The sequence below is a fragment of the Schistocerca gregaria genome, chromosome 2 (genome assembly GCF_023897955.1).
Source record: "Schistocerca gregaria isolate iqSchGreg1 chromosome 2, iqSchGreg1.2, whole genome shotgun sequence".
NCBI classification, from domain to species: domain Eukaryota; kingdom Metazoa; phylum Arthropoda; class Insecta; order Orthoptera; family Acrididae; genus Schistocerca; species Schistocerca gregaria.
The window spans coordinates 989,298,717-989,325,052 of NC_064921.1; the positions used below are offsets into that span (position 1 = coordinate 989,298,717).

The 26,336-nt window shown below is 42.4% G+C and overlaps 1 protein-coding gene across 1 annotated transcript in view; it reads right to left on the bottom strand.

The window, feature by feature from the left end:
- Positions 1–386: 386 nt before the first annotated feature.
- LOC126335486 (26S proteasome non-ATPase regulatory subunit 7) overlaps positions 387–26,336 on the bottom strand; it is a 55,505-nt gene continuing 29,555 nt past the window's right edge. Inside the window, exons 2-5 of the mRNA XM_049998811.1 lie at positions 18,697–18,789; positions 11,800–11,978; positions 10,362–10,565; positions 387–1,175 (exon numbers count right to left, since the gene is read on the bottom strand). Coding sequence (XP_049854768.1) covers positions 870–1,175; positions 10,362–10,565; positions 11,800–11,978; positions 18,697–18,789 — 782 coding nt within the window. The 3' untranslated portion in view covers positions 387–869. The remainder of the gene's footprint in view (positions 1,176–10,361; positions 10,566–11,799; positions 11,979–18,696; positions 18,790–26,336) is intronic.

The following is a 26,336-nucleotide window of genomic DNA, read 5'->3' on the forward strand; positions in this document are numbered from 1 at the left end:
TAACATAGACCTCAGGTTAAGTTACAGATCAGTATCACGACATCTCTTATTTCATATTAAAGCCTTAATGACTATTTCTACATTACAAGTAAGTGCAAAAGTATTACTTATATCAATCATGTAAGCAGTTAATATTTTCTGGCATACAGGTGTCATCCCATTTGCTGTCTCCAACCTCAAATAATGATCTACTCTACACTGCACAAAGAGTAGCAGTGGGCAGTAAACATCAGCCCAAATTACAGCAACATTTTCAACACACTAATCCAAATATAGCAAGGAATTACTGTAATTCCATTCACTTTTACTTTTTGGCACATGCTAAAAATTGCTGTAGGATTCAGGTTTGAGAATACTAATGAAATATTACATACAGTTTTAATTTAACTTGTACAAATTCATAGATCTTCTTTATTAAATGTCATTATTTTTAACAGTGCAAACAGTAATACAATTTACAGAGGTCCAGAATAGACACAAAATGAACAAACTTTTTCAGAGATCATTTACTGGGAACCATCAGCCTGCAAAAATACATAGTGAATGATGTTATATTTTAGTCATATCAAACATTAAAAAGTTAACAAAGGTATGTTAGCTTCACTCACCAAGGTTCATCAACTAAAATCTGCCAGAACATCCAAAACATTTAGTTATAAAATAAATAGCAAAATGTTGGACTTTTAATCTCTTCATAGTGTTACAACACACACGATGCTAATAGCAGTTATGCGACACTACTGAAATGTCACTCAGTTTTAAGTATTGGCGAGTTTGTAGTCTTGCATGTTAACACATGAGAACACTTGTCCTATACAATTCAAAGTGGTTGACAAACAAAATATTCATCAACACTAAGTCTACAAACATCACTTTTTACTTTCCGTTTTGCTATCCTCCTTGTTCTTCTCATCTTTCTTATCCTTGTCTTTCACATCATCTTTTTTACCTTCCTTCTTTTCTGCATCTCTGTTGGTTAGCTTATTGTTGATAAGATTGTGAAGTGCTATGATTGAACGTATTAGAGCTGCAAGATATACAACTAACATCTGATCATTGGTCTTCACATATAAAGAATTCACAAAATTTCCGTGGCTTATGTCTGGAAGCAAATTGAAAATGTCTTGTAACTGGTAGACTATCTGGTGATTAATTGGGAGAGTCCCCTGAACAACCTGTGGGAGGGAAAATGTACATGAGATTAAATCCGTAATTTCTAAATATGTTAAAACCTAACAAAGAAATGGGTCTATATGATGGTATGGCTATATTACATGGCTAGATAAAAGATCAACTCACCAAATGGTGGCAAGGGAAAACACATACAAAAGATGTAGAAATGGACAAGCTTTCAAAGCCAATGGCTCCTTCCAACAGATGGGATAAAAGGAAAGGTAGAAGGATGAGAAAACAGAACTTGTGAGGCTTAGGAAACAGGGAGAGTTGCATATATTATTAGCCATCAATTTTAGTGATTTTATGAACAATACATGGAAATACCAACTTTGCAAGAAAATACAAACTGAACGGTAATTGTGATGGATCACAAAGAGAATAATAAGTCCCGTACAAAAGGTTTTGCACAAGTCTACATATAGATAATAATAATAATTTTGTTGTTTAAATAATTTGAATTGCAATTATGAATTAATATGAAAATTTTATTATAATGCTGAAAAATCCAGGATGGAATGCAACAACATAATGAAAAGGATAGTTGCTACTCACCGTGTGTGTGTGTGTGTGTGTGTGTGTACTGTCTTTTTGACAAATGTCGTATTGACCAAAAGCTAACTTTCTGACAGTCTTTATGTTGTGCCTTTCTGCGACTCAGCATCTGTGCTATATGAGTAGCAACTATCCTTTTCATTACATTGCTATTATAATGTTGCACATGTTTACAGGGCATCAGGAGCCTCCAGCCTCTCTGAATTAACAAAGAATGAATAAAGTTGGAATATTTTCTTACAGCATCAAAGTTTGTTGTAAGGAAAACAGCCAGCCATTATATACAATTACTAATTTTTAAAAAGTGCAAAAATGCTGATCCCTTATTCTTTTGTAGCTTGAACCTGGATCATTTATTTTTTTTTTTTTTTTTTTTTAGAACAGCAGAGTTTTTTGTTTGGAGTTGACAAGGTGTGTTGATCAGCAAGGTACGTTATCTAATCAGTAATAGAGAAGTGTTTTCTTTGGAGTATAGATGGAAACATTTCTGTACTCAGTAGTCTAGTTCAAATTAATGTATTTTTCAGTTTCTTTTGTTTCTCAAAGATTATGGGAGAAGAGAGAAAATCATTACTTATAACAGCAATATCAAATCTGGGCAATGGAATACCATACTGATGAGGAAATAGTGATCATCAGTTACCACAAAGTTAACTACATCTTCAACAGGCCTGGATGTGTGTTTAAGGGAAAGTTATTCAGTAAATAATTGTATAAATCACTATCCAGAATTGGTAGCTAATCCTTAGGCAGCACTGTGTGTATGAGAATGGTGGTTGCTTTTTCTTTTGGTATTGTGGTAGTAGGTGACCAAGTGCTAAAGTAGACTTGGTGGTATTTGGATGGCAAAATGGTTGCTATTGTTAATGTTTGCCGAATTGTCTGAGATGTGGTAGGAAATGTCCGATACTGAACCACATACACAAAAATCTTTTCAATTTGCAAGTACATACTTTGGAACCATAGGAAGCCAAGAACAATAGTACTTACTACTTAAAAAAAGAATGCTTTGAGCATGCACCATGATTTTTACCCAATTAATTGGAGATACCAACAAGTTGTGAGACATCGACACCAGAAGTTGATTTGTTTTTGCTTCAGTATTTAAGAAATAGGATAAAGCTGGTCTTGGCAGAAACTACTTTTATTTCTTATTTTTAGGAAAGGCCAAGAATAGTTTAAGTTGGGGAATACTGTAGTATTCAAGTGTACGTGCAGTAGGTGGGAAAAAAGTTACATTTAAAAATACTTTCTTTTGTTGTTTACCCCAAAGCAGGCTTGAAACAGATTTTGATTTCCTATTACAGCCTACATTGAAAACATCATAGTTACTTAATGGAGAGTTGTACAAGGAATAATTTAATACCAAAAGCATGGAAGAATAATTATGCACTCAGGTGCATGTTGAAAATAATTACGTAGTGGAAAGATTTTTCTGTAACAAAAAGAAATTACTTTATAAATTACCAAATAAAATTATTGAGTAGAAACTGGCACACTCCAAATGACCTCTGATCAAAATAATGTTGCTGGTTTTCTGCTAAAGTTTGACAGACAAAAGAAGTGTGAAAACTGGACAAAAAACCTCTCTTTAACTTATGGAAGAACGAAATATTAATTGATCAATTGGTTTGGAAGTACTGAGTAGAAAACATTTGTCGGAATGAAGTTATGAACAAAGCGAAAGTTTAAAAAAAGCAAACTACACTACATTTTTAAGAAAACATGAGGTATATTTAAAGTGACAAGTGGTTTATTCAAACAGATAGCGAATTCAAACATATTATTCTGTCAGTGTCAAGACTATTGTAAAACAAAAGTGTCCGTCTAAATTTGTCGTGCTGTGTTAGATACTAATGTACAGATGAGTAGTATGTGGCAATGCTCCATTTTTAAGGATACTGTAGTGTAAGCCTGTACAGCCTCCACTCCCTGTTTCTCCAGCATAAACATGGTGGTGCTGTCACTCTTGCCAGGTCTTCAGTTTGGTTTGCTAGGTAATAGGATCTTTGGCTTCCCTCTGACAACCATGCCTCCATCCTTGCTACCCTCCCTGTTTTCCTTTCCCTGTTGCTTCATAACCTGGGTTGTGAGTAACTAAATCCACTTGCCCTTCTTCCCTTTCTTTCCCCTCTCCCCTCCCTGATGAAGGAACATTTATTCCGAAAGCTAGGAATGTAAATTTTCGGTTGTTTTTTTGTTTATCTATCGGCTGTACTGAGCTAAGGTAAGTACTGGCCAGTTCCGCTATCTCTTTGTTAGTATTTGTTTCACATCTTTATATGAGATTTTCCATTAATTATTTAGGTAATACTTTTAGTAGTTTTAGTAGTAGTAGTAGTAGTAGTAGTAGTAGTAGCAGCAGCAGCAGCAGCAGCAGCAGCAATGGTGGCGGCAGCAGCAGCATTACTTAAGTTAAAACAACAGCTTGCATAAAGAAAAGCCCTTTATATCTGAGACATTTTTTCTTGAAATTTGTTCTCAAAACAAAAAAGTATGGAAGCAAATAAAAGGCAGTGTAATGTGTATTTACTATTAGTAAAGCCACTGACACTGTAAAATCAATTGAAACAGTGTTTCTTGATCAGACCTTATGCGTCACTGTTTGTTCTACTATGACAAATATTTGATCAAATGTCGGGAACGAGTTAAAAGAAACGCCATGAGCTGGACTGGCTGATCTGGAGCCATCAACAGTGGATTGCCAAGAGTGAACAGAAAGAAATACAATGAGGAAACTGGCTGAATGCAGATGGCAAAATAGATAAATAAACCAAAAAATGATCTGTAGAGTGATAACCTGAGACAGCAATGGTGCGTTATGAAAATGAAACAATAGCGAAGCAAATGCACCACTTAGTCCCATATCAGTGCATGGTGGTAATTTTAGTACTGCTGTAACTGGCTGGTGAAATACAGTGGGCAGCACCACAACAGGCACTAGCAGTGCTTATGGCTGTAACAGTTCAGCCTAGCTGCGAATGTAAAATTTCCATGCTTTCCAATGGGCTTTTTCAAAGTTGTCGGGCAAGAGTATCATATCTCCCCCCCTCGAATGGGTGTATACAATTGGATGTGTCGTGGGCAATGTTTCACAAGGTGAACTGGTGGTACAGATAGGGTCTTGCACTTACATCCACAGACTGGAGCAAGGAAGTGGGAAAGCCTGACATTATGCTTGGATGTGGTGATGCTGGTGTTGTTGGCTGTGATAACAGAGTGCAAAGACATCTCCATGTCTGTGTCCAATGAAAAAGTCTCTGGTTTTCTTAGGCACAAGTCAAATCTATGAAGTCATGGGACTGGCAATGGCGGGCTTTCTCGTTAGGGTGTATCACTGTTGGTGGCAAGCATGGATAGAGTTGGTTTGTATGACGATGTTCCAAACAACCCTTCAGTGTCTGAACTGACATCATGGACTGGCAAAGAGCATTCACCAGAATTACTGGTGGTGTAATGTGGCAGATTCAGACACATCATAATAAAGAGATCAATTCTTTGCCTTGGAAACTACATTAGCCACATTTTGGTTTACAGTCAAACATGAAAGTTTATGTTTTTGTCCTTAACTTACGATGTTTAATTATGAATATAACAGTTTATTTGAAACAATTTCTACACTAAAAGTAACTAAATTATGATACAGGACGACACATATAGAAGTAAATCTTATCATTTCATATTTACACTCAACATATACATCTGTAATTAGAAATAATATTTCTGATTATATCTGTTTTTTTTCTGAAGCAAACATCACATATTTCATGACTGTGTAATTAATCTGTGTGTACTGATTATATTGTTCATTAACTTGTAACACAGTTTAATGTACAATGTGCTATTGTGTTTCATTAAAATTTTTAAATGTATAAATGGTTGTAAAGAGCTGCCGTTGTTACCTTTATGAATAACTAGGTGCGTGAGCCCAAGCAAATTAGTACAAGTTATTACATATGGAGTTAGTACAATTGAGTTGGTATGGGAGTGTGTTAGTTCAAGTTATTTCAGTTAAGTAGCATGTGGAGCAAGTTTGATTGTCAGGACTGATTACCTGAGAGGTGTTAGAATTTAATACAGCCTGAAAACGGACAAAATTCAGTCTAAATACTTCATTAAAGTGCATGTACGACATCCTGTAAATTCTATCTTAATTTATCTGAACTGAAGAAAAATTTTAACAGTCACAAAACAAAAGACAAAGCTAAGTAATCATCCGCTACTATTTACAACAGTACTGGCAAAAAAGTTTAACTAATTTGAAGCAAAACACAAAATTCACATTTAATCCTTAATTTATCTCATGATTTTGTAGCAGACTGTTACAGTGCTGTACGTCTTTCTCCACAGGAGTGCGCCCATACTACTGCTCCCAGTGAGCAGCACCCTGACTGCCAGGTCCCGGTTCGTGGTGCCAGGAGATGGAGGAACATTTGTGGTCATCTCCCACAGAGGAGTTCCACAAGACTCCAGTCCTGGGGGGTTGTTGTCCTGTACATACTCAGGAACAGTATCAGTTCTGCTGTTGTGGTGGAGGTCTTGATGATAGTTCCCACCGCTTTCAATATTCGCTGCTTAAATGTTTGCACCATATGCTCTGCTTTGCAATTGGAGGGTGGGTGAAATGGCCAACTAATTTATGTCCTCAATTGTCTGAAACCTACTGTCCAATATTATAGTTCAGGCAAGGCCTTCGATAGCTAGAATCTGAACTAAAAGAGATTGTGGCTGACTCCATACTTAACATAAATGAGCATTAAGCCCACAAATGGGACAACAAAGTCCAAATAATTGCGGTCTGAGGCTAGTTGGAGGGAGGTGATGTTGAGGACATGCAACTGGTGGTGGTGCAGGGAAAGAGGGTGGCGGTGGGGGAGGGGACCAGTAAGCAAAACATTGGGGACAGGGATGCTGCCTGATGCTGAGCCCACGCCGAGCAGCTTCACAGCATTGTTTCCAAGTCCCTGTTTAAGTTTCGTCAGTAATAGTGTAATATCACTAGAGCTTTCATCCACGACATTCCCTAGTGGACCCGAAGTAGTTGTAAAACCTGTAACCAAAGAAGGGCTGCAGTTACAACACAGTGGTGCCAGGTCTGGAGCTCTTTATTTGTGTTTGAAATGTATGTGGGGCCACCCGTGGAGTACATAATGCATGGCTTATGGTAAGATTAAGTCGGGGTGCGTGACTGCAGCAACTGATGCAGCTGTTAAGCTAATTCTCCCAAGGTCTGTCCATTCTGCAACAATGTGGAAACAATACTTTCTGGTCCCACAGGAAGGCGAGATAGAGAGCTCCCATGTATGTATTGTGCTGTAGGCTTTTACCTAATTGTATAATTGTACCATGTAATGTTGGAGGCATAGTGCTGTTCAGTTTAGAAGACTGGAAGTCAATAGCGCTACCAGTGGTTTACGGTCCATGATCATTATGAACTTAGTCCCAAACAGGTATACATGGAACTACTACACTGTAAGGACAATCGTGTACCAGCATCTTTGACAGAAAGGTGATGGGTTGTTCAGAACTGTCATTGTCTGATATGTGCCATGATTGCACCAATGCCATATGGAGTGGCCTCTGCAATGTGAACCAGTCAACACAATGGTGAAAATGGTGCAAGGTTGCTAAGTTCAGTGTATATTTTAACTGTGTGAAGACATGTTCACAAGCAGCAATCGTGTGTACTGAAAACGTTTCTTCTGCAACTGGTCTAGCAGTTGTGTGATATGGGCCACTTGTGGGAAGGACTTTGAATATAGTTCATTTAGAGTGCAGGTGACAGGAGTGATAACTGCTACACTGCAATAGGGTACCTGTTTAGCAAGTGCCTGAGGTATTCAACTTGCTCTCCAAAAGACTAACTTTTGTCTAAGTAGCCCTTCAGCAATGTATCACATAATGTAATAAATAGTGTGCAAAATGCTTCATAGGCATTCTTAGGATGTAGCTCCTGTGACAATTAAGTTGTTCAGATGGTTTGTGCAGGCACAAATGGACAAGGTTAATTGTTCCAGGTATCTCTCAGATATTGCACGAGTGGACGATATCCCAAAAGTCAAGTGTTAGCACAAACAGGAGGGGGTATGAACAACTATGATGTTTTGTGTTTCCTCGTCTACTTGAACTTGCAAATATTTGTCTGCTAGGTCAATCTTAGGAAACTATTCTCCTTTGAAAAGCTCTGCAAGGTCTTCTGGATGTGGTAAGGTGTAGGTTACTACTTGTGCCTGAGCACTGACTGTCAATTTAGAGTCACCACATAGCAGAAGGGAGCCACTAAGTTTCTTACCTATAAACAGGAACATGGCCCCAGTGCTTGTTTTAACAGCAATCGCCCCAGCCCTGTGGACTTGACAGAGTTCCTGCCTAAAAGCCGTTCATATGGAGACTGGAATGGGCCATGTTGCATCTAGATATCTAAGTCTGGAAATCTGTGGCACACCCCTGGCCAGATTTGAATAGAGGCACAAATGCAGCTTACAGGTTGTCATGTTCGTGGAGAGTACCACATCAGAGGCAACATGTACTTCCTCACTGATGGAGAACGCAAACTACATCCAGACCAAAAAGGTTTCTGGTTGCATTTTTATTGAGAACAAATAGTGCTTGCAGGTCGAGCTGGTGTGAATTGACTCTAGATGAAAACAGAACTGTCACCATGTACTGCCAACTTACAGGAGTGTGGGGTTAATCCTCGAGAACCTAGTCAGGCAGGCATTTGTAGGACTACCAAGAAAACTGTAACCATCTGGTAACCTATGTCTGTTCTCAACTGTGACATATACATAGAGCTCGTTCATGAAAGGATAGCCTGGTGGGTACTACTGCCTGAAGTTTAGACATTGTTCCTTGAAGCATGTAAGGAACTAACTCTGACTGCTCTGACTATTTATGGCGACTGGCTTTTCCACAACGGGTGCAGTGTAACCAACTATCCAGACATTATGCAGATGGGTGAGCCGTGAGGCAGTCTAGGGATGACTGAAGTCCCCATCTGCTAACAGGGCACAACAGGTTTTTCAGAAGCAGCTAATAAATCTGATACTGATGAATCATGGTGTCCTGTCTTTGAAGTAATTTATTGGCATTTTACATTCCTGGGGAACAGTGTGTTATAAGGACTGTTGATACTTTGAGCCGGGCCATGAGGAACTCATTTTCGGCTTGTGCAATTTTAAACAAGTGTGCAATTGTCAAAACATATTCCAATGATAGGTCATCTAGTTTGTAAATCAGTCAACCAGAAACAATATGAATGTCCAGGTTATTTGAGGTATTGATAAAGTTAGAGTCACAATGTGACCACAGGGAATCTATGCAAACAATAACTAACATGCACATTTCCTAGAACTTGAGACCACCTGGATTTGAGAGAGAAGACGATGTCTTAAGAAAGAAGAACATCTCTAGCAAGCTAAAGACAAAGAAAGTGATAATTACAGACTGTCGTCAGCAACATGAAAGGCAGTAAAGTGATGTTCCAGCGACTATAAATGTGTGTCCTAATCTTCTTTAGTGTCGTGAAATGTTGGAAAATGAGAATGTTTGGCTCTCCACCTGTTAAGTGACCACTGCCTGTAGTGTGTGGGCACCCTGTATCTGCAGCTAATCCTTCACAAGCTAGATTTTTTGATCGGGCAACTCATCTTGCTGCTGAAACTACTGCTGGAATTATTATTGTAATTGCTGCTGTAGTTACAGTCACTGCTGTTCCAAGAGTTTCACAAGCCTTGCTTCTGTGGTACTCTGTTAACCTTTTACCTTATCACCAATTATTACTACAGATTTGACCAAATATCTGAACAACTTAAAAGAAACCCAATGAGGCTGGACTGACCAATCTTGGGACATCAGCAGCAGATCACAAACAAACGAGGAAAATGGACAATTGGTAACTGTACTATAGATGAAATCCAATAAGTAATCCAGAACGAGAAAACGTTAGCTGTAGCAGAAGGGGAGACAGAACACCAATGGTGTGTTACAATAATGAAATGATAGCAACGCCAATAAACCACTGAGACCCATGTGACTGCTTGGCAGAACTTAATAGGGTGACTGTGAGCTTCAATTGGCCAGAAGATTGTGTGTGGCATTGTGACAAGACATGCTAGTGCCTGTGGTTTCAACAGCTCTGCCTAGAAGCCTAGGTAGAGTTCCATGATCTCTGGTGGGTTTTTAAAGTCAATGGGCCAGGACACCAGAGGTTCTGTGGAACAATGGTTCGTCCTTTCAGATAAATGATTTTTCAATAATGTACTTCACAGTTGTACACAAACTTCTATAACAACAACAACAAGTGGCAAACAAATATCAATCAAGTTCCATATAATGAGATACAACTAAGAAACAGACACCCAGAGGACAACAACAGTTCAGATTTAAGTTTACTGTGAAGAAGGAAATCCCATATGAGAGAACCCCACACATGCGTAACAAGAAAAAAATTAAAACAAGTTGGTGAAAAAGTCTTACTTTTTGAAGCATTAAATAGATCAAGTGACATTGGCAAGGTCAAGCCTGGTAGTCAGGAAAAGCCTGGTAGTCAGGTATCGTGCGAGTTTAGTGTGATGCTACAAATCTAAAGCAAAGACGATAGTCACAGTTTGATAAAATTTAGGCACACATACCTGGGTTAGGTAATTACGTATCTCTCGCAACTGAGAGTGTAGTCCCTTTAGTCCAAGGAGCTGATTAGTAATTCGTTGTGAAAGTGTGCCCACGGTGGTATCCTTAATGTCTCTTAACAAATGTTCCACACCAACTTCTTCAGCTTCCTCTGCACCTATTTCACTTGGAACATGCTCAAATGTTTTGGATGTTGGAGAACCATCCTTGAAAGAATTGTTAATAAAATAGTAATATTGTTGCATCAGACAGTTTGCCACACTATAATTGCTATGCTACTTAAAATTAAGAACAATAATCGGGTCTGAATCATGTACAACATGGTGCTTACTATTAAAACATACAATATTTATAGCTAGTCAAAACGGATACAATACACAAGATATTGGAAGAGAGCAAAATGTTGAGTATGGGGTCATGCTAAGAAAGGACAGTGCAAATTTACTTGATAACACAACAGAAGTCCCTATACATGGCATGCAATAAGAAAGAACAAGACGAATGAAGCAAGAGTTTAAGGTCTCCTCAATTTCACTGTAGATGAAGCATAAGCTCATAATGGACAAGGATATGGAAGGAAATTGGCAATGGCCTTGTTGAAGGTATCATCCCTCATCTGCCTTCAGTGATTTGAGTACTACATAAATTATATTGCATCTATAAACTTTCTTCCTTTCTGTTAATCTTTGTAATATGTTTACATATTCAACTGCTCTTCAGAATAAATAAATAATTTAACTGAACTACCACCCAAATGTACATGTTAATAAAGTGAATTTTGTCACTGCTGATGGTTAGCACATCTTCAGCTATAGCAGATGCTTTCAATAACTGTGTAGACAAAACAGAAGGCAGACTATCCTATCCTGAGTGACCAAGACCATGTAATCCGTTTTTCACTTTCCTCTGCCTACAAGCTGAATTCAATTTTATCATTTGTATTGGGTGAACTCTTTTACACATTTTCTTGTATCAGCCTGGTTTATTATATTTAAAAATACTACTGAGTTCCAAATGTTGGACAGTCACAGCAATATTTCCTTCTCATTTAACTTCATGGCGTAGCTAGAAATAAGATCATTATAGATATTATTCCATTAAAAAAAAGTGTCTAATGCTACACAAAGTGAAACATGGTAAATGTTAATTCGGCTGATAATGTTACTTTTACTTTCTTTTTTCTGATGTTTATTGATAAAGTATTACAAGAAAAATGTGGTTTATTATATAACCTCATTTTATGTAAGGACAATAGCTGATACTCAACCTGGGGCTGAGGAACACTTCACATAAAAATTTATATCAATGATTTCCTCTGTGATGTAAGTATACCAGTAATAAAAAAAAAAAATCATTACACACATATGTTTCTAACTGTATTAATATTAAATTTATATTCCCTGAAACATATCACTTCATACTTTTAGTATTCCTACTTACATCATGAACCTCTTCAATAGCACGATATGCTTCTGTTGGGAGACCCAGATCTTTTGGCTTTGCATCAATTATCACAAGGACAGAATTTGGGCAATAACGCCGAATGAGTTCATTGATTGCAACATCATTTCTATGTAGCTTGGGTCCAGTATGGTACCACCCAACAATCTTCTCCCTAGCTGTAAAAAGATTTAGAAAAAAAAAAAATTATCATGTAAATACTGTTGACTGCTTATTTAATGAACCAAATTTTTGAACAAAGCAAAAGCTTGTTTAATACAGGAACATTGTTCAATGCCAATAGTTCTTTTCCTTAGACTTTTAAGACGTTAATGCAGCCACTACACAATCACACAATCTTGTCAAAGCAACTTTTTCCTATCCACAAGTTTGTCAAACAAGCCTGTATATGTACCAACAAAGTTTGTCAATTTAACCTCATTTTTGAAACAGTCTCTGTTTGTGTCTGAAGTATTTTGACAGTACTTGGAATGGCCACTAATCCAGACAAAACATTTCTTGCACTGACTTTAGTACTTTGCACAAAAAAGAAAACCGGGAAAAATTGAGGTAGAGGGTGAGGGAGGGGGGGGGGGGGAAGCTAAGGAAAAAATTACACTCAGAACATGATTACTACATCAATTTTCTCCAAATGTACAGTCAAATTTTTAACAATTGAGTCACCTTGCCCTCACATTGAAAGAGACAACATTAGTAGTAGTAGTAGTAGTAGTAGTAGTAGTTGTTGTTGTTGTTGTTGTTGTTGTTGTGGTCTTCAGTCCTGAGACTGGTTTGATGCAGCTCTCCATGCTACTCTATCCTGTGCAAGCTTTTTCATCTCCCAGTACCCACTGCAACCTACATCCTTCTGAATCTGCTTAGTGTATTCATCTCTTGGTCTCCCTCTACGGTTTTTACCCTCCACGCTGCCCTCCAATACTAAATTGGTGATCCCTTGATGCCTCAGAACATATCCTACCAACCGATCCCTTCTTCTGGTCAAGTTGTGCCACAAACTTCTCTTCTCCCCAATCCTATTCAATACTTCCTCATTACTTACGTGATCTACCCATCTAATTTTCAGCATTCTTCTGTAGTACCACATTTCGAAAGCTTCTATCCTCTTCTTGTCCAAACTATTTATCGTCCATGTTTCACTTCCATACAAATACTTTCAGAAATGTCTTCCTGACACTTAAAGCTATCTTCGATGTTAACAAATTTCTCTTCTTCAGAAACGTTTTCCTTGCCATTGCCAGTCTACATTTTATATCCTCTCTACTTCGACCATCATCAGTTATTTTGCTCACCAAACAGCAAAACTCCTTTACTACTTTAAGTGTCTCATTTCCTAATCTAATTCCCTCAGCATCACCTGACTTAATTTGACTACAATCCATTATCCTCGTTTTGCTTTTGTGATGTTCATCTTATATCCTCCTTACAAGACACTGTCCATTCCGTTCAACTGCTCTTCCAAGTCCTTTGCTGTCTCTGACAGTATTACAACATAAGTATGGTCTTCTAATGACAGTTCATTAAAGTACCCCAGCGTGGGAACATATACGTAATTTGTGGAAGAACTATAGATCTCTGATTTTTTTTATTTTATTGCACTTCCACTTTAATGCTGTGCATAGGATATTAATTTTTTTCTTGACCTCTTCCTGCGTAATATATGGCTGGGAAGGGTGCAACACCTCAATCATTTTGGTAACTGCCAGTGCTATATTGTTTTTATGTTGATTGCAGTTTTCATAGTTGTGGAAACTGAAACTTCTCTCAAACATGCTCTATGTTTGACAAACCTATCAAAAGTTTATGAATTGTTATGATAGTGAAAACCTGTAAACAAAAACACACACACACACACACACACACACACACACACACACACACACAGAGAGAGAGAGAGAGAGAGAGAGAGAGAGAGAGAGAGAGAGAGAGAGAGAGAGAGAGAGAAATGCCATAGCTATTTATATACAATTTTGTAGATGTACCAATAGCGCAAATTTTGTACCAAAGTGACTTAATAAGCCATCTGAAGACCACATTCTAATTTCAATCCTTCATTCTTTGTTCTTTTCTTTTCTAGCAGAATGCTTTCATCTGTTTGCTGTGTTTCTTCTTTTAGTCTTCACCCCATTTTGAACCATTCTTTTTGCAGTCCTTCCATTTTCAATACTTTTTCCCCAAAAGGCTTCTCTGTTGTTTATGTCTTCCATTTTTATATTGCTTCTTTCTAAATTCTTTTTTCGTTCATTGACCACACTTCTTGGGGACTTCACAAGTATTTGACAATCTTACTAGTTAATCTACTGTCTTGCATTCAAAATAAATGTCAAAAGAACATAAGTCTTCTTTTTCTCATTACGTATGCAATATTTTCTATATTTTGGTATATGTCAGCATTATTCGTAATTTCCAACTTTCTGCTGTGTTTTGTGGGCCTTATCTTTTCCCTTTAAACTGCCTTTCTCGTACCCCTAATTTATCTAAGTTACAGTTTAATGCCAGGCATTCACTTGTATATAGGCATTCTGGCTTCACTACTGTGATGTTACACCATATTTTTGCATTTTTGAATAGGCCCTTTTTATTATAGAGATCTTTGGTGACACTACATGCTTTTTCCACTTTATGTAACCTTTCCGCTATTGCAGATTTTTCCAAAGCGTTTTCTTGGATTATCGCCCCTAGTACTTTTTTTTTCCGCTCTCTTTCTATTTGGCCAGTGTGTTTCCAGGAATTTTGGAACATCCTTAATGTTTGTTAAATTTTATTTTCTGCAGAAATTCTTAAGAGAGCTCTGCTGGCTGAATTGCCTCCCTCAACTGTAGGACAGGCCCTGGAATATGACCAGGGCCCTGAGGTGTTGTGCGAGACTTTTGTCATTGAGTGAGGTATGGACTGTGACAAAAGTCTCAAAATTTTAGACCATATCAGTCTTTCAAACTATTTCTTTGCATCTTGATAAGACAGGTGGTCTGGCATTTCATACTCATGAATTTCCTTCTCCCTGACGCATTTGCTGTACAGCCCACATTGGTTTCTGCAGTTATTTCAGGCAGTATCTGTTAGCACTGACAATTTTACACAAATATTACTGCTATCAGTTGTTATGTGAAGACTGTCAGCTGCTCCACTGTCCATGGTGAGAGGTAATGCTTGAAATGTGGTATTCTCAGCACACTATTGACACTGTTGATCTGGAAATGATAATTCCCTAACAATTTCCAAAATGGAATGCCCCATGCTTCTAGTTCAAACTACCTTTCCATGTAGAAAGTCTGGTAATTCCCATTATGCAGCCATGACCACGTTAGAAACCTTTTCACATCAAACATCTGAGTACAAATGACAGCTCCACCAATGCAGTACCCTTTTATACCTTGTGTGTGTGATACTACTACCATCCGTATATGTGCATATCGCTACTGCAAGACTTTTAGTGCTCTGTGGCTAAGAGGGCTCTGGATTTTAGTGGGTAACATGTCTGTGTTTAACTTAACTATGCCGGTGAGTAACAGCATTCTGTAATACAGTTCCAAATTCGAAGAGTTCATCCACACGTGGAGCACCCTCTACTTCAGCATAACAAAACCTGACCACACGAGTGCTGCAACATCTGCTACAACCCAATGCCTTGGGTTCACTGCCATTGATTATCTTCCATACAGCTCCGACTTGGGCCCATCCTATTTTCATCTGTTTCCAAATCTTAAAGAACACCTTTGAGGATTTCAATTTGATAGCTATGAGGCAGTGTGGCACAGATAAGGTTGTGGCTCCGTCAACAAAGTCAAACATTCTACAGTGAAGGTATAAAAAAAACTGGTCTCATGGGGAGAAATGTGTCTGTTGCCTGGGTAACCATGTTGAGAAGTATGTATGTAGACATGAAGAATAATTATGTAGAATGTTTTTTTTTTTTTAATAACATTTGTTTTATTGAAAAAGCTTTAGAGTTTTCTCATACAAATTTGGAGACATTACTCCTCAGCACTTTCTTGTGTAAGGGAAACGGTTCTATTGGCAAGAAAAAGACAAGAACCTGTAGTAGTTGCACACTACTTAAGATTGCTAAGCAAAGTTATTAAAAAGTCAAATAACATGCACAATATGTCCGAAATCAGCAAGTCCGACAACAGATTTAAGGCAGAGAGACAGGACAACTACCCATGGAATAGGATAACATCACTACTGAATTAAATGGAAGGGCTACAAATGATGTATCACAGGTAGCAAATGTATTTAACAATCATTTCTTACTCCTAGTAGAAAATACTGGGCCAAATAGTGAGAGAGAAAAATCACTGCAGTATGTCGGAAAAGCAACTTTCAAAAAAATTTTATCATCTGAATGTCTCACCAAGTTCTCCTGAAATTTAGTAAATTATATATTAACTCAAAAATAAATGACCATCTGGACTTGGTGGTGTTCTCTATAGAACACTGAAGATTTGTTCCCATATCATGAGCCATGTGTTATCTGAAATATGTAATTCATCACTGACTCAGGACATTTTTCCAGAGAGATTGAACTATATCATTAAACCCTTCTATAAGAAATATGATTGGAGAAATGTCAATAACTACCAACTTGATTCACTACTGACATATTTTTCCAAAATGTTTGAGAAGGTGGTGTATTCTAGATGAGTATCTCACCTGAGCAGCAATAATATCCTCAGTAAATCACAGTTTTTTATTACAGAAGAATTGCTCTGTTGAGATTGCTGTTTATATGTTACTCACTAAACTTTTATAGGTATTAAATTACAAAATTGCACCAGTTGGTATTTTTTGAAACCTATCTCGGTCATTTGGCTGTATGAACCACAATACTCTGTTAGAGAAACTGAGGTTTTGTGAGATTGATGGTATAGTTGTCTAGTGTATAATGTCATATCTAATCAACATAATTAAGGAAGTTGTGCTTAGTAATTCAATCAATATAGTCCAGTGACATTATTCTGAACAGGGAGAAATCATGTATGAGGTTCCAAAGGCTCAATCTTAGGTCTGATATTCTTCCTCAAAATGATAAACAATCTTCCATCTAATATACAACAAGCAGAATTAAAGTAGTTCTTTTTGCAAATGACCCTAGTATTGTAATAATCTGAACATACACACATACATACATACATACATACATATAGCAATATCTCACACCCTCAATTTTTAAAATCACAAGATATTCAGGTTCAGCACATATAGGGATGCTATACCAATGATAGGAAATAATAAACTGTGTCGAAACTTCAAAACTCTTAGATTTCCCTATTGATGAGTACTTAGACTGGAAAATGCACATTTTGGGAAAAAAAAAAGAAAAAGAAAAAAGAGCCACATGCTTAAATCAGTGCTGTACGAATATTACGTGGCACTCGCACGCTACGGAGTTAGGCATTTTGACTACTGCTTCACAGTAACTATTTATTCTCTCACAAAGTTAGTTGTAAATAACCAACTGCAGTTCAAAATGAGCAATGATATACATGATTACACTACCAGGAAAAAAAATGATTCTCATTACTCCACATTAAGGATGTCTTTAGTACAAAAAGGAGTGCACAATGCAGCAACTAATATTTTTGGTCTCTTAACCAGTGATATACAAGGTGTGACCTTCCCACAAAACAAAATAACAGCTCTCTCACAAACAAAGGCCCAACCACACTGATATGTCTACAACAGACACCAGAGATGCTGGATGCTACTGAAAAGGCTTCACAGTCCACAGCTATTTGGTTGCTATCTTTGGTGGATGTGTACTTATTCTGAGGCAGCATCAGTCCCTTTACTTCACAGACACCTCGTAAAATGTTTGACAGACAGTAAAACTGAAAAATTCTCTCTTGGACAACACCTTCAATTCTTTACCAAAATTTCTACAGTAACAATAACAATAATAACCATACCTGTAAATGATCAGCTAGTGTGTATATTTACAAAATAATTTGTGATTTGGATTTAAAATGATTTGTTTCATATCATTACAATTTACAATAGCAATGGTCCATGAAACATGAAACTAACTAAATAAATAAAATAGAAAGAAACATTCCACATGGGAAAAATATATTAACAACAAAGATTCTATGACTTAGCAAGCGGGAAAGCGCTGGTAGATAGGTACAACAAAAAAACACAAACACACACAAAATTTCGAGCTTTCGCTACCCATGGTTGCTCCGTCAGGAAAGAGGGAAAGAGAGGGAAAGATGAAAGGATGTGGGTTTTAAGGGAGAGGATAAGGAGTCATTCTAATCCCGGGAGCGGAAAGACTTACCTTGGATGGGGGGGGGGGGGGGGGGGGGGGGGGGTGTACAGGTCTTTCCGCTCCCGGGATTGGAATGACTCCTTACCCTCTCCCTTAAAACCCACATCCTTTTATCTGTCCCTCTCCTTCCCTCTTTCCTGACTAAGCAACCGTGGGTTGCGAAAGCTCGAAATTTTGTGTGTGTGTGTGTGTGTGTTTTTTATTGTGCCTATCTACCAGCACTTTCGCGCTTCGTAAGTCATGGAATCTTTGTTTTTAATATAACTAAATAAATATCCATCTAACTATAGCCATTTAGTGTTTCATGGCAAAGGTACAATTGAGCACATTAAAAATTCACCAACTGAAACTGAAAGACTTACAAACTTCAAACTTCAGTATGTTTAATAAGAATACAGAGTGCAGGCTAGATACCCAATTACTTTTAACATGCCACAGATAAATAAATGGAAAAAGATAGTTTGCTGCCTATACTATGTTCTTGTAAGAGCAAACAAAAACTGTAAATTTATGAGACACATAAACAGACAAATAAAATATCAATGCCAATTCTTAAACTACAAATATGTCTGTCTGCTTGGACTCAACTATTTTTAACATGCACTCACCATTAACTTTTTTGAACATGCCGTACATGTTCTCCAGGTAATCATGATCAAGGAACCAGACGGATTTGTCCTTTTCATCTTCATCAAATGGAACTGAAATGAAGAGTTCAGTTTTCATGAAAATAAATGTTTGCTTTGTAAATAACTTTTACAAAATATCAGAAGAAAAGAATAATTTGCAAACCTGTAAAGAAACAGTCCTAACATTAGGGTTATTATAAAAATTAAATATTTTAGCCATGTAGCCACATGTCAGCATCTGAAAGACTGTTCTCAAAAGTTACATTCACTGTCAAACATAATAAACCAAAGAGGAAACTTTTCTCAAAAATGCTATTTTTACAGTCTGTAGACAAATATGTGGTATACATATTGATAATCATTAAACAATGGAAAGTCCAGGTTGGAATATCAAAAAAGTTACAAAAAGAATAGATTGCTGCTCACCATAAAGATTGAAAAGTTGAGTTGCGGACAGGCAAGACAAAAAAAACTGTTACACATTTGAACTTTCAATGAAAGCTTTCTTCAAAAAGGAAAACACTCTCACATTAACATGAGTAAGCACACGTAGCACACTACCTCTGACAACTCCAGCCGGAATGCAACTTTGTCACGCTGTACAGAGAACCAAACTGCAGCGGAGTGGGGAAGGCGAAGGGGTAAGTGGAAGGGCGATGGGGAGGGATATAGAACTGTATGGGTGGTGGGAGAGAAGACAGCACTGCAAGGTGGAGTGTGCAGGGACTAGATGATGGCAGAACAATGGTGCCACTTGCAGCATTGGGCGGCTATGGACGGGAGATGGGGGAGGATGGGGACCAAAAAAGGAGAGAGGGCAGAGAAGGGGAAAAGAAAGGCAGGTGCAATAGCAGAGTGACACAGTGAGAATAAGGGTATGTGAACTGGGAGTAAGTGATAGGACAGAGGGGGCAGAAACTGTTGGATGATTGGTTGGTTTGTGGGGGTTAAAGGGACCAGACTACTTAGGTCATCGGTCCCTTGTTCCACGACCATAATAATACACGAAGAAAAGTCCAACAAGCAATAAACACATAACGGAGACGACAAGGGACGACACAGTACAAGAAAGACATAGACGAAGACCAGAGAAAAGAGATTAAAAGACACACAGAGTGCGACGGTCATTGGCCGACCATGAAAATAAAACTGGAAAGGCCAACAACCAAGGGACACATTAAAACACCACAAACTAAAACCCCAGGCCAAAAGCCACAGTCGACACTAAAAAAAAATAAAAAGGGACTCTCATATTGAATGATAAAAACCTCCTGCTCGAATAAAACGGAGAACTAAGTCAGCCATAGTAGAGTCATCGGTTAAAAGAGCAGGGAGTGTATCAGGCAGCGCGAACGTCTGCCTGAGGGCAGTTAAAAGTGGGCAGTCTAGTAAGACGTGTACCACGGTCAGGGCCAATCCGCAGCGACAGAGAGGCGGGTCGTCACGGCACAAGAGATACGCGTGCGTGAGCCGGGTATGTCCTATGCGGAGCCGGCAGAGGACGACAGCGTCCTTGCGAGACCCCCGCATGGAGGAGCGCCACACACTGGTTGTCTCCTTGACTGCCCGAAGTTTGTTGGGAGAGGGCAGGGTGCGCCACTCATCACGCCAAGCAGCAAGGACCTTCTGCCGCAATACGGATCGGACGTCACCCTCTAAAAGACCGATCTCCATGGCCGGGGAACTGACCGCCTGTTTCGCCAGTTCGTCAACCCGCTCGTTACCCGGGATGCCGACGTGTCCCGGGGACCAAACAAAGGTGACAGAGCGGCCGCAACGGACGAGAGTATGGAGGGACTCCTGGATGGCCATCACCAGACGGGAACGAGGGAAACACTGGTCAAGAGCTCGTAAACCGCTCAGGGAGTCACTACAGATGACAAAGGACTCACCTGAGCGGGAGCGGAGAAACTCTAGGGCACGATAGATGGCAACCAACTCGGCAGTGTATACACTGGAGCCAGCTGCCAGTGACCGTTGCTCACAATAATCCCGTAGAGTGAGAGCGTAACCAGTGTGACCAGAGACCACCGAACCGTCGGTGTAGGCCACCGCCGCGTTCGGAAACTCGGCCAGGATGGAAAGAAAGCGGCGGCGGAGGGCCTCCGGAGGCACTGAGACCTTCGGACCCTGTGCCAAGTCGAGCCGAAGGCACGGTCGGGGCACACTCCACGGGGGCAGACGGAGATTGGCCCAGAAAACAGGCGGCAGAGGAAAAAAGCTAAGGCCACGGAGAAGGTCCCGGAGGCGAACCGCAATGGGACACCCTGACCGGGGCCGCCTGTCTGGAACATGGACGATCGAGCGCGGGAACAGGAGACGGTAGTTTGGATGCCCTGGCATGCTATCAACGTGCGCGGCATAGGCGGCCAGAAGGCGGTCACGCCGGAACTGCAATGGAGGGACACCAGCCTCCACAAGTATGCTGTCGACGGGGCTTGTCCGGAACGCTCCCGTGGCGAGGCGGATCCCGCAGTGGTGTATGGGATCCAGCAATCGCAATGCTGAAGGCGAGGCAGAACCGTACGCCACACACCCATAATCAAGGCGGGACTGGATCAGCGCTTGATATAGGTGGAGGAGGGTGGACCGGTCGGCACCCCACCTGGTGTGGCTTAAGCAACGGAGAGCGTTTAAGTGCCGCCAGCATGTTTGCTTCAGCTGACTAATATGGGGCAGCCAAGTCAACCGGGTATCGAACACCAGTCCCAAGAACCGATGCGTCGCGACCACAGCAAGAGGTTCACCGTCAAGGTAAAGGCGCGGCTCAGGGTGAACCGTGCGACGCCGGCAGAAATGCATAACGCAGGCCTTCGCGGCCGAAAACTGGAAGCCGTGCACTACAGCCCATGACTGCGCCTTGCGGATGGCACCTTGCAGCTGCCGTTCAGCAGCGGCGATGCCACTGGAGCTGTAATATAGGCAGAAGTCGTCCGCATATAAAGAAGCCGCGACGGACGACCCCACCGCCTCAACGAGCCCATTGATGGCAATTAAAAACAGGGACACACTGAGGACAGACCCCTGTGGGACCCCGTTCTCCTGGACCCGGGAGGAACTATGCGACGCAGCTACTTGCACGCAGAAGGAACGATACGAAAGAAAATTCTGAATAAAAATCGGGAGCGGGCCCCTAAGGCCCCACCCATGAAGTGTGGCCAGGATGTGATGGCGCCAAGTCGTATCGTATGCCTTCCGCATGTCGAAGAAGACGGCAACCAGATGTTGGCGGCGCGCAAAGGCTGTACGGATGGCAGACTCCAGGGAGACCAGATTATCGACGGCAGAGCGGCCTTTACGGAACCCACCCTGAGACGGAGCCAGAAGGCCCCGAGACTCGAGGAGCCAACTCAACCTCCGGCTCACCATACGTTCCAGCAACTCGCAAGGAACGTTGGTGAGGCTTATGGGGCGATAGCTGTCCACCTCCAGCGGGTTCTTGCCAGGTTTCAATACGGGGAGGACTATGCTTTCCCGCCATTGAGACGGGAAAACACCCTCGACCCAGACGCGATTGAAAAGATCTAGGAGGCGTCGCTGGCAAGGCACTGAGAGGTGTTTCAGCATCTGGCTGTGAATGCGGTCTGGTCCAGGAGCCGTATCAGGGCAAGCAGAAAGTGCGCTCTGGAATTCCCATTCGCTGAAAGGAGCATTGTACGACTCCGCGTGGCGCGTGTGAAAGGAAAGCCTCCGACTTTCCAACCGCTCTTTCCGGGAGCGGAAAGCCAACGGGTAGTTCGTTGATGCGGAACACTGAGCAAAATGCTCTGCTAACCGGTCCGCAATCGTGTCGGAGTCGGTGCACACTGCTCCATTCAGCGAAAGCCCAGGGACAGAGACAGGTGGCCGATAGCCTTGGAGTCGCCGAATCTTGGCCCAAACCTGCGATGCAGAGGCACGGACGCCAATGGTGGAAACATAACGTTCCCAGCACTCCTGCTTCCGTTGGCGAATAAGGCGTCGGGCTCGGGCGCGGAACTGTTTAAAAGCAATGAGGGTCTCCAACGACGGGTGCCGCTTATGGCGCTGAAGAGCCCGTCGGCGATCTCGAATCGCCTCTGCGATCTCGGGCGACCACCACGGCACAGTCCTCCGCCGAGGTGACCCGGATGTACAGGGAATCGCAGATGCCGCCGCAGAAACGATGCTGGTGGTGACCGACTGAACCACCGCATCAATCGGATCAGTGGAAGGAGGTGCGATCACTGCGACAGATGTAAATAAGTCCCAATCAGCCTTATTCAGAGCCCATCTGGAGGGGCGTTCAGAAGAGTGACGCTGTGGCAGTGACAGAAAGATGGGGAAATGGTCACTACCACATAAGTCGTCGTGGACCCTCCAGTGGATGGATGGTGAAAGTCCGGGGCTGCAAATAGAAAGGTCAATGGCCGAAAACGAGCCATGGACCGCACTAAAGTGGGTCGCCTCTCCCGTGTTTAAAAGGCAGAGGTCAAGCTGTGACAGAAGAGTCTCGACATCTCTGCCCCGGCCAGTAATCGCGGCGCTACCCCACAAGGGGTTATGGGCGTTAAAGTCGCCCAGCAACACAAAGGGAGGCGGCAGTTGTCCTATCAATGCAGCCAACACATGACGAGAGACATCACCATCCGGCGGAAGGTACAAACTGCAGACAGTAATAGGCTGAGGCGTCCACATCCTTACAGCGACAGCCTCTAAGGGTGTATGAAGAGGCACACACTCGCTGTAGATAGAGTTAAGGACGTAGACGCAGACTCCACCAGACACCCTCTCATAAGCTGCCCGGTTCTTATAATAACCCCGATACCCTCGTAGGGCAGGGGTCCGCATTGCCGGAAACCACGTTTCCTGAAGGGCAATGCAGAAGAAAGGGTGACTGCTGACAAGTTGGCGGAGCTCAGCAAGGTGGTGGAAAAAACCGCTGCAGTTCCACTGGAGAATCACTTTGTCCATGGGCGAAATAGGCGTGAAGGGACCGAGGAGGCAGATCACGTCACTGGGTCACCTGCTGTCACCGATCGAGGACCAGTACAATCGGCGTCCTTGGCGTCTGAGGGTATGGCGAGATCCAGGTCCTCAGCGGACGCCAGGATCTCCACCTCATCCTCAGACGCAGAGCCTGTATGGAGCGGTGGGGTGGATGCCACCGCGCGTTCCTTGGCCTTAGAGGCCTTCTTCTTCTTTGTCTTCTCTCTCTGCTCCTTGGGCTTTACTGGCTGGGAGGGCTCCACCGAGTCAGTCTCCGGGACGAAGGAGGAGCGGGAAGCCCTGCGACCAGCCGCTGGCCTGCTTTTCAGCCATTGGCTGACGTCACCCTTCCCAGAGGTGGAAACCTGGGAAGGGAGGGACCCGAGGGATCCCTTGCGAGAGAGAGTCGCCGAAGAAGTCGGATGCTTCTCCGGCTTAGAGTTGGGGACTTGTGTCCCCGATGGTTGGGGGGTTGTTGCTCCTGAGGTAGGTGGTGCAGGAGCAACAGATGGGGAAGTGCCCCCCACCATCAAGGGGGCAGGTGTAGTATTCCGGCTCAGAGTGTTCAGTGGAATCGGTGCAGCAGATGACAAAACTACTGTTTTGGCAGCGGTGGCATAGGAGCTGGTCAGAGCCACAGGATGTAGCCTCTCGTATTTCCGCCTAGCCTCAGTATAGGTCATGCGGTCCAGGGCCTTATATTCCATGATCCTTCGTTCTTTCAGTAGAACCTTGCAGTCTGGCGAGCAAGGGGAATGGTGTTCGCCGCAGTTCACACAGATGGGAGGCGGCGCACATGCAGTATTAGGATGTGAAGGGCGTCCACAATCTCTGCATGTCATGCTGGAAGTACACCGAGATGACATGTGGCCGAACTTCCAGCATTTGAAACACCTCATCGGGGGAGGGATATAGGGCTTCACATCACATCGGTAGACCATCACCTTGACCTTTTCGGGTAGGACGTCACCCTCGAAGGCCAAGATGAAGGCACCGGTGGCTACCTGATTATCCCTCGGACCCCGATGGACGCGCCGGACGAAGTGAACACCCCGCCGTTCTAAATTGGCGCGTAGCTCGTCGTCTGACTGCAAGAGTAGGTCCCTATGGAATATAATGCCCTGGACCATGTTGAGACTCTTATGGGGTGTGATCGTGACGGAAACATCCCCCAACTTGTCACAAGCGAGTAACCGCCGTGACTGTGCAGAGGATGCCGTTTTGATCAATACTGCCCCAGAGCGCATTTTGGACAAGCCCTCCACCTCCCCAAACTTGTCCTCCAAGTGCTCGACAAAAAACTGAGGCTTGGTCGCCATAAACGATTCCCCATCGACTCGTGTACAGACTAAATAGCGAGGTGAATAAGGTTCGCTGCCAACCGTAGCCTTTCGTTCCTCCCATGGTGTGGCCAGGGAGGGGAACGATTGTGGATCATATGCCTGAGCGTTGTATTGAGGCAGAGAACGCTTAGAGACTGCTGGCGGCTGGCCGCCAGCAAGAGATGATGTACCACGCTTCATCGCGGGTCATCCGCCCTGATGCCACCTACTCCGACCAAGGGCCCTCCCCACGGGTGCCACCCAGCCTCAGCAACGACCACCTGGCGGGATGGCCATTGCCGGGAGTCCCGATGCCCCAAGGAGACAGGCATCTACTCCTTGGCATATGCGGGGAGTTAACGGCGCAGGCATCAGTAGAGCGATCCCTGTGTTGTCAGGGGGCTACAACCGACAGGGTACATGGCGGCCCCACCACAACGGACTGGCTACCGTGCCGGATTTCAGGTGAAATGTAGCCCATGATCGTCATTGGTGCATAAAGCGACACAGCAGAGCAGACTGCAAAAACCGCACCCAAGAACAAAGCCACGCCCTAGAGATGGTGAGTGGGCGGGACAGCTATGCGACGACGACCAACCAAGCTAGAGATGGTAATGAGCGATGGACACATTGCACCTTGTAAGGCGCCCTTCCCCAATCAGCTCGCTCTTCGGAAGAATTTAGAAGATGGAGGTCAAACCCGGTAGGGGACCATCACATAAGGCTGAAACGTTTGAGACTCCTTTTAGTCGCCTCTTACGACAGGCAGGAATACCATGGGCCTATTCTTACCCCCGAACCCACAGGGGGGGAAACTGTTGGATGGAAGGTGTGTGGACAGTACATTACAATAGGTGGAGGCCAGGATAATTTCCAGAGTGGAGAATGTGGTGTGAGGATAACTCCTCCCTAACTGCACAGTTCAGAGGGGAGGATCAAGATGGGTCGGGTTGTGAAGCAGCCATTGCAATCAACCATGTGACACTCACTCATATGCATGCTGCGCCACAAGGTGGACCACTTTGCTCTTGGCCACAGTTTGGCAGTGGCCACTCATCCTGGAGGACAGCTAATTGATAGTTATACTAATATAAAAAGCTAAGCAACAATTGCAGCAGAGCTGGTATATGACATGGCTGCTTTCACAGGTGGCCCAGCCTATGGTTGGGTAGGACAAGCCTGTGCCAGGAATGGAGTATGAAGTGCTGGGTGGGTGGAATGGGCAGATCTCGCACCTGCTTTTCCACAGGGATATGATCCCTGGGGCAAGGGGCTGGGATTGGGAGTGGGCATAGGGATGGACTAGGCTGCTGTGGAGGTTGGGCAATGGAACACAACAGATGGAGGGAT